General features: G+C 50.8%; 1 protein-coding gene across 2 annotated transcripts in view; it reads right to left on the bottom strand.

Moving 5' to 3' along the window:
* Window positions 1-1,280: 1,280 nt before the first annotated feature.
* Window positions 1,281-8,587, bottom strand: part of ANTXR1 (ANTXR cell adhesion molecule 1) — a 197,460-nt gene continuing 190,153 nt past the window's right edge. For both annotated transcript variants that reach the window (XM_077915704.1, XM_077915703.1), the window contains one exon: window positions 1,281-5,157. In XM_077915704.1, coding sequence (XP_077771830.1) covers window positions 4,897-5,157 — 261 coding nt within the window. In that variant the 3' untranslated portion in view covers window positions 1,281-4,896. The remainder of the gene's footprint in view (window positions 5,158-8,587) is intronic.

Genomic DNA, 8,587 nt, shown 5'->3' with positions numbered 1-8,587 from the left:
ATACATTGTAATCTGAATAAACTCATCTGTTTTGCATATGCCAACTCTCTAGCTTTGTACCCAACGCTTGGTTACTGTGAGCACTTGTTTGGAATGTACTTAGAAGGCCGAAGGCTTGTATTGACTGTTCCACACCTAAGTGAGACTCCAGAGAGGAAAATTGGGAAAAATTGGATCTAGTGGATGAAAAATTGTAGATCTCCTGCTCAAGTTCACAGTCAGCACCTGATCAATGACCTTATTTCTGTCTGTAAAGGTTCCTTTGTTTGTTCAACTTAATACATTGGAGGCTTATTCAGGGTAGTTGAAGCGATTTCATGAGAAAGTTGGTTGGTAATGTCAGCAATATGTAGGATTTAAAAATTCATATGATAAACATTTTTTCCACGTCTAGTACTTGCCTTATTTTATTTGTCACACTTAAATGAAACACAGCTGAAATTAATTTTGGGTAAGGAGTGAGGTAGGGCTCCAAATTTTCTTTTTCCTTCCAAATCGTTGCCGGTTATCTCAAAATCATTTAACGATTAAGGATGTGATTTAAAAATGTGCATGCGCCCAAAAGGCTATTAAAAAGTAAATACTCCTGCAGTCTTGGAAAAAGTCGTGGCATGGATTTTCTGTTTGCAGATGGTTTTATTCCAGTTAAAGATACGTTGGAGGCTTAATGAAGGCTCATGAGAAAACAAACTCAGGAGCTAGCAAGAGACGCTCGTTTACCTACAGAAAATTTAAAAGGAGGGGCTGACTTGAAGCTGCCAAGGAGAAAAAAATGATTTGTGCCAGAATGGCAGATGTAATAAAAATGTTTTGAGGTGTATACAGAAGGAAGGGTATGTACTGCAGCACATGTGTAACGCTGCCTGGTTTTTTGAGCAGCTGCAAACCTCTGGAGTCCTTGCTCTGAGTCCAATCAGTCATGGCCACAGATCTCGGGACGGGCAGCCAGACGCAATCCTAACTGATCCCGTGCATTTTTTTTTTTTTCCTGAGGGCTCCTCTGTCTCCACTTTTTACTTTATCTTTTCATTTAGCTTGGATTACTTTTTAAATGGTAAAACTCTGGCTGGAAATAAAGAGTATCTCGAACGCAGGACAGCTGAAGAAACAAATGACAGTGATGAAGACAGCGAAGAGCTCCGTGGAAAAACAATAACGATTTGCGAAATACAGTTGAATTTGCATAGCAACGGTCATTTTATTATCATCAAGATGTTAAGCACTTTAACAATCTATACTTCATTTTTATAAACAAAGAGACGAAGAACCAGTAAAAGAGATGATTTTTAGGAATTTATTATTATTATTAATTTTTTTAAAAAAGCAACTTCCAGAGTTTGTCATCGCGCAGGGTTAGCCCAGGCTCCTATAGGTACAGTGATAACTGATTTTTTATAACAATGACTCACCGAAGATCCATAACTGTCTTCTGAATTATCACAGAAAGAGGAAAGGATTAGAAGAAGAGTTTAATGTTAAATGCATTTAAAAAAATCATATTCTAATTCTTTTAAATTGGTTATCCACGTACAATAATATAGTAGAGCTCAGATAACTAGGAAAGGCAATTGACTAGCATACCCCATTCCCACCCGATGTGCATGAGCGGGCTGTTTACTGCATATATCCTCATGGAGTGCGCAAGCTAAGTCAACCCATTTTACACAGCATTAATTGTTTCTATTGAGTTGGCATTGGGCTGAAACTTGCTCACTATCTCATAATTACTACTATTTTTTCCTGGTTCTTTGATGGATTTTTCTCACCCGACAGTGTTTGGACTCTAGTGTTTATGAGACATCCAATCACCTGGGCCCACTTCAGTGACAGGTACAGCGAGGTGACCCATGGCCAGATCTCCAAGTCTATTGATTAATTTGTCCACCTGCTCTGTTCTTCATCTTGGTGAAAGAGAGAACTTTTACAGTCTCCCTGGAGGATGTGCGAAGCTCCGGGCCAGAAACCGTTTGTGAGCTGGTCTTCGACGGAGGGGACCACGGAACTCAACGTTCTCATTAATGCTGTGCAAACAGGGGTCTCGTCATTCCGGTAACTATTTGTACATTTAGAAAAGCAATACAGTCATGGGAAAAACCAACAAGCACAGCTTGGTAGAAAAACCTGCCATGAAATATCATTGGCTTTATAATAATTTACTACAACCGTTCTTTTTATTCACACTGGATAGGAAATGCTTCCATCTAACACATGGAATACGAATATATACAACGAAAAGTTGGCTTTTATTAAAAAAAAAAAAACTTCACAAGGACAATAACATGGGGGTTGAAAAAAAAAATTGTGCAGTTTCCTGATCACAATCATATGTCTGCTGCCTTTTACAGGGAATGATACAAGTATGATGGATTTTATAAACCAGCTAAAGAATTTTCTTGTCTGGACTAGCCCACTATTGCCGTATCCATACAGTCTAGAGGTCTCACCTTCTCAACTGTAGTTCTAAATGACTAGGGATGACACGATGAGTCAGCGTAGGACAAACCCTGCTAATCCTCTGCGAAATCATCATATAGTTGCAGTTCCCTATTCATCAAAAAGTTCCCCCACAACATCGTGGAAACTGCACAGGGCTTCTGACTGATGTGCCGCTGAGATCGGAATGTCGCATTGTCACTTGATGCCCGCCATCTGGTGCAACGTCGGCGTCTTGGCTTGGACCTTCTCGCGGCCGCGGTGGGCCGTGCGGCAGTGGCGTGGGGTGGACTGTTTTGCACTGCCAGCAGTCAAAACAGTTGCCATGGGCTCAACGTCTCTACGCTGTGAGCCTGGGGAACCCATTCTCCCGTGGAATGGTCTTCCGGAGTCCAGCAATGTCACTGCAGGCGGCTGAGACATTGTGGCCCCGGCTTCATGGGGGACTATGCTAAAGAAGAAGCCTAGTGTTCTAGAAAATAGACAATACAGGCCAGGTTGAGGGGGTGGCAGAGGGGGGGTTGCTTTCCTAAGTCCTGGAAACCATCTCTGATGTTAGCTCTACGAGAAGGTGGGGCGACTGGGAGTGGCGGGCTGGAGAGGGCTGGGTCTGAGGTACACTTGGAGAAGTGTCCTTTGCCATTGGCACTGTGGTCCCCCACTAAGACACTCCGCCTGCCTCTGTGTTCCCCTGTCTGCACCTCTTATGCCCAAGGATCCCCCAGTCCTCTGTGCAATTCCTCTGTTTCCACTTTCTAAGTGGGAATTGAAAAAAAAAAAGCTTATCTCTCTCTCTCAATTCTGACTGATGAACGGGGGCTGTTTAGAGTCGCAGTGTGAGGTCTGGGAAGAAATGGTCAGGCTCCTTGGATAGTGCCGTGATTACCGAGTTGGTGCTGATGGGACACACGCCATGTCCTTACGTCTCTGTTCTAAGCAAAGAGCAAGGATCAGGCTGGCGTGATGTGTTCTTGGAGCATCTTTGGGAGACCATAACCCAAAGCACTAAGTTTATATTTATTTTATGTTCTTTAAGACTCTGCGCAGTTTGGGAGAGGAATTTTAGGACCTGTGGAAAGCTGGAGGGGGAGATAATTTTGAATAGGGTGGTGCAGGAGGCCCTCAACAGTGGCCCTCTGTTTTCACCCTGGATGGCGAAGCCCAATGTTTAGAAAGTGACTGTAGGGCTCACTGGCGACAACAGATTCAGAAAGCCTCGGAGGAATGGGGTGGACCCCAGGCCTGGCGGGAACTTCAAGCAGAACATCTAGTATATTCCTCCTGGGTGGACAGCTTATATGTGTGAGCATGCTGAAAAGCCAAGGAGAAGTACATCTGCATCTACACATACATGGCTTTTCTGTGGTTAATGAAAGAACCTGGAGATGGTTTCCATGTCATGTTAGGACCATGGTCTCTCAACTCTACCTAGAAATCTCTGGTACACAACTTTACCAAGAACGAAAGAAAGAAAAAAAACCCAGTGAGACTGTATGGTAGGTGCTGGTGACGCCATTTGTCTCCGGAAAATGGGGTCAGTCACTTCTTTGTATCTCAAGTGACTTAAACTGAGGCTGAATCTTGATTTTTAGCACGAACCATTAACAGGTTGCTCTTCCACAATGCCTGGTCTTTTGATTGAGGGGACCACGCTGGGCCAGGGCCAGCCACCTCTAGCCGCTGACGCCTGTGGATCTTAGAAACTGTCTGATGCTCCCACCAGTACTCGCCTGTCAATGCACACACCTGATTTCACGTACACAGCAACGTGGCAACATACCTTTTTCCATCCGTAAACACCTGCTCTCTTCCTCACTTGGACACGGGGAGAATTTGAAAGGAAAAGAAGGCATATGTTTTTACTCCTCTGCAAATCCCAAGCGAACGTGCTTTTGGTTACCTGCCTGGTGTTGAGTTTCTTGCCACAGTGGGGACCCCCAGCTTTTCCCAAAGTTGTAGGCAAACGGTTTTCACCTGCTTGGGTGAGGATTCCTTGGTTCCTAGGCCAAGGGTCCAGGGTCAAGTGATGGAGGTGGAGTGGAGAAGGGAAGGCAGCATTTAGAAACCCAGCAATGGTATTGCTCATGCATCCGACTCTGCGTTTCACCCTCAGAGAAATGATTTTATCATTGGTCTCCATGAGACCCAATCCCATTTAAGAGCATCTCGGCAGTTTCACGGTCTCCGGAACCTTCTAGAGGTGATGGCTGGCTGGCTAGAATTGTGACTGTAGGTGCCTCATCATTTGTTCTCAGGCATTTCAAAATTTGTTTCTTTCTGCGGATCACGATTGTCGATGTACTGGTGTTACAAACCAATTTTTAAGCTGTGTGAAGGTCAGTGGGCTTTGTCACCACTCATTTCCAAAGCAGAAGCCTCCCCTAACTGGAAAGACTTATTCTAACACCACAGAGGAGCCTCCTCCCCAAAGTTTCTAAGAACCCAGAGCATGACCTTTGGGTTCTAGACAGAAGGCCTGGGAGGAGGTCGGGAGGGGGGTGGCGCCCTGCTGGGAGGTGGGGCGTGAGGGGGAGGGGGAAGGGTGGACGGTGGGGATGGAATCGGAGGGGTGGGAGCACTGGGGGGTGGGGGAGGGCAATGGGGTGCAGGGGGTGGGGGGGTGTAAATGGGGGCAGGAGGCGGTGAGGAGGTGTGGTAGGCGTTGTTGAGGGGGTACTTGGCAGGCTGGTTGTTCTTGACCCGGGTGAAGTTGATGCAGCGCCCCTGTAAGAGAATCAGAGAGAAGGAATGTGAGCCCACGCTGGCTGTTGGCGGCAGGGAGGGTGGCAAGCTCGGTGGGCAGCCATGAGACGCGGGGGAAGCGGTCGCGGGCTCTGATGTGCCCTGCTGGCCTCCCGTAGACCCTGACAGCAAACGGAGCCCCGTTTCCTTATTTCTGGGCCGACTGTGTTGCGAAATTCTGAGAATTCATTTTCCTGGAGTCTCTCTCTCAAAGAGGAGGAGGAGGAGGAGGAGAAAGGGGGGAATCGACCTTAACTGGATGCGTGGGGTCATGCTGTGTGCAGAGGTCATCAAACGTAATGTCCCCAACAGCCTTGCCGGCCAGGTACCGTTATCACAAGTTCTGTTTCTTGGATGGGGAAACTGAGGCTCCAAAACGTTAAACCTCTTTTCCAAGAGGCCACACAACCAGGAAGGGGTGGGGCTGGCGATTCGAGCCCCAGATCGGCTCCAGAACCCCGTCCCTCCTTCTGCACCATAGAAGGCCTCCTGAGGAGGGGTCTCCACGTTTTTTGAACAAAGGGGACCTGTTTCACATGATTTCAGGTGTGCTCCTGGGAGCAGACGGAGGCCCCAGCGCAGCTCCCCCTACCCTGCGGCTCGGGCCAAGACGGGCCGTGACCTGCACTGTCGCGGGGCCCTCGTGCCCGTGCCTGTCCCCAGCCTTTGCCCCTGGGCCTTGGGAGCGGAGTGGAAGATTAGGAGGCAGCCCCCGTGCTCCCCAGGGCTCTGCCTCCCCCGCCCACCCACCCCTGCCCTGCTTGGGGAGGTCCTCTTCCGCCCGTGGGTGCTGTTGCACCTGCTCAGGCACCTTGGGTTCTGAAGAAACACAGGCTGGGGACCTCCTACCGTGATTCACTCCCGCTTCCGTCCCCCCTGGGGCCTGGCCCCATCCTCCCCTGATGACCCAGGGCCCCCGCAGCGGCCTCTACACAGTCCGGAGTGTGTGCCGGCCCTGGCCCTTCCTGCCCTCCCGCCGGGTGGTGTCCCCTGCCGGGTGGTGTCCCCTCTCAGCTCTCCTGCCAGTCCTGCCCACCCATGACCTTCTCCTGCCGGTGCCTGGGCCCCCTCACTTTTTGCTTCAGAGCCTCCCGCCTTGCCTGGGTGGGACGTGGACCACCTTGTGGGGTGCTGGCCTCCCTGCAGATTGCCCGTACCTGCGTCATCCTGTCCCCTCTCCTGCGTGTCCCCCCTCAAGGAGGCCGGGAAGGGGCTCCCTCTCCCTTCAGGCTGCCAGGCCCTTCCTCCCCCTCCTGCTCCTCCTCACCCCACGCAGCGCACACCTGCACCCTCCAGGGTGGACACCCTCCCACGGCACCTGCCGGGTGGGATGTGTCCACGGAGGCCAGAGCTCCCCTCTTCCACCTTCGGAGGAAGGGCCGAGGGGCAATGAAGAGAGTGTGTCTCACCGCGGGAGATACAGGCAGTGACTGGAGACGGGGCTCGGCTGAGGGTCACAGCAGACACACGACACACGTCTGTGGGGGCCGGGGGGGCGCGAGCAAACCTTGCCTCGCGCACGCCCTCCCCACTCATCCGAGTCCTGAGCCAGCCCCTTCCCTCCATGCATCCTTCCCTGATGACACAAGCACCCCGAGGTCTCTAGTTATGGTCTATGCTGCACACAGGAGCCTGCAAACGGCAGTTGTTTGACGGGTGAGTGCCTTCCTCCCTGAGACCCGACGAGAAACTTCTGGAAGGCAGCAGCCTTCCACTGCTCCGCTCTTGGTTTAGGGATCACAATGCCGTCTTAGTGCCAGCACCCCGGTTCCTCTGAGCTTGCATTTCACGAGATTGAACCAGGGCCTAACCTTGTTAGCTTCTGACTGGGGGCCCAGTAACCACAGAAATCAGCTCCCATCTTCTGGCAGCATAGCCCGGAACTCCCGGATCAATGCCGAGCTTTCACGGGTTAGGCTGACTTTGCAACCCAGGGCCATAGATCCCCGTGTCCAAGCAGCCCTCTTTCACAGCTATTAAACAGGGAGAGATAACAGGCCTCAAATGGAGTCGCTTGTGCTAAGGCCCAGGTCGGCAAAGCAAGACTCAATACCTACCCTAACCGCAGTTAGGGAAAACTTCCCTTTCCATTTCAAACTTTCCCAGAAATGTCATCTTAAACTCCTCAATCTGGGATTTCCCAGTTCAGCATTAGTGAGGTAACCTGCCTCGAAGGCCCCGTCTGTCCCCCAAGGAAAGATGAGGTAACCCGCTCTCTCCCTGTCCTTGCCCCCGCCCCCTGCTTCTGCCTATAAAAGTCCCCCACTTCGTCCATCTCCCCGGAGCTCCTTTCTATTTGCTAGGTGGGCTGCAGCCCGATCCATGAACTACTAAGGAAAGCCACTAAGATCTTTAAATTTTATTCAGCTGAATTTTGTTTTTTAGCACAGCTTTATAAATTGAAGCCCTGGGAATAGTTTATTTATAATTCTGGATAAAGCTCTTTCCTTGAAGAATGTGAAAGTCCTAATGATTACCATCTGTGATAAATTCCTGTGACGGACAACTCAGAGTCGGGATTTACTGTACTACATGGTCTGCCCTTTGTTCCTAGACGTGCTAACTCAGACAAAGGGGCTCGGAAGATTCATTTCCTCCGTGGATGAAGGAGAACGCTGGTCCTGAGGATGGAGCTACCGGTGCCTGGGGTCGTGTCCCCATATGGCTTCACATCTCCCTGAGGGCTGGCCACCCCTCGGCTCCCTCCCCGACGGGGGTGCTGCAGCAGGGACAAGGCAGGCTAACTCAAGGCCCGTTGACTTATTTCACACACTGTGACGCTACTATTTTTACCAGACACTGTTCTGTCCAGAGATGAAATGGGGCCCTCCCAGCCTTCTTCTACCAGTAGGCGTTTGTTTATAACCCAGATCAGAATCCCTGGATGTCCTCAGTAACGTGTGAAAGGATCCACAGAAGAAAAGGTGGCCTCTCCCTCCCATCGATCTGTCGGCTGTGGAGGTGGGGGTCGGAGTGAGGAGGGAGAAAGACCTCCCTCCAGTCGCACATCTTGGCCATAGCCACAGAGGGATGGGGGTGGGGTGGGAAGAGGCCCCTTTTCTGGGGTCAGTAATAGTCCAGGGCTGCACCCATGGGTCTCCCGCTCCGGATCACCAGCCATGGCCCACTAGACACCCCACCCACTAGAGCTGAGCGCAGCAGCCCCGAGCTCTTAGTAAGCAGCCAGGACCGGGTGGGGGGCAAGCCCGCAGTCTCCTCCGTGCCCCCACCGCGTGCCATGGTACCGCCTGCTGCTTAGAACCGTTATGAGGATTAACTCGATCAGTGCTGATGAAGGCCTTGGAGCGGTGCCTGCCGCATGGAGTTCGTGAACGGAGTGGAGTCTCGCTGGAGCAACAGATGCGCGGACACAATGATGACCTTGTCTAGGCTCTAGGGTAGGAAGGCCGGT

This window comes from Canis aureus, chromosome 11, assembly GCF_053574225.1.
Source record: "Canis aureus isolate CA01 chromosome 11, VMU_Caureus_v.1.0, whole genome shotgun sequence".
NCBI classification, from domain to species: domain Eukaryota; kingdom Metazoa; phylum Chordata; class Mammalia; order Carnivora; family Canidae; genus Canis; species Canis aureus.
Note: the sequence above shows the minus strand (reverse complement) of the source record. Positions and strands in the feature narration are given on the sequence as shown.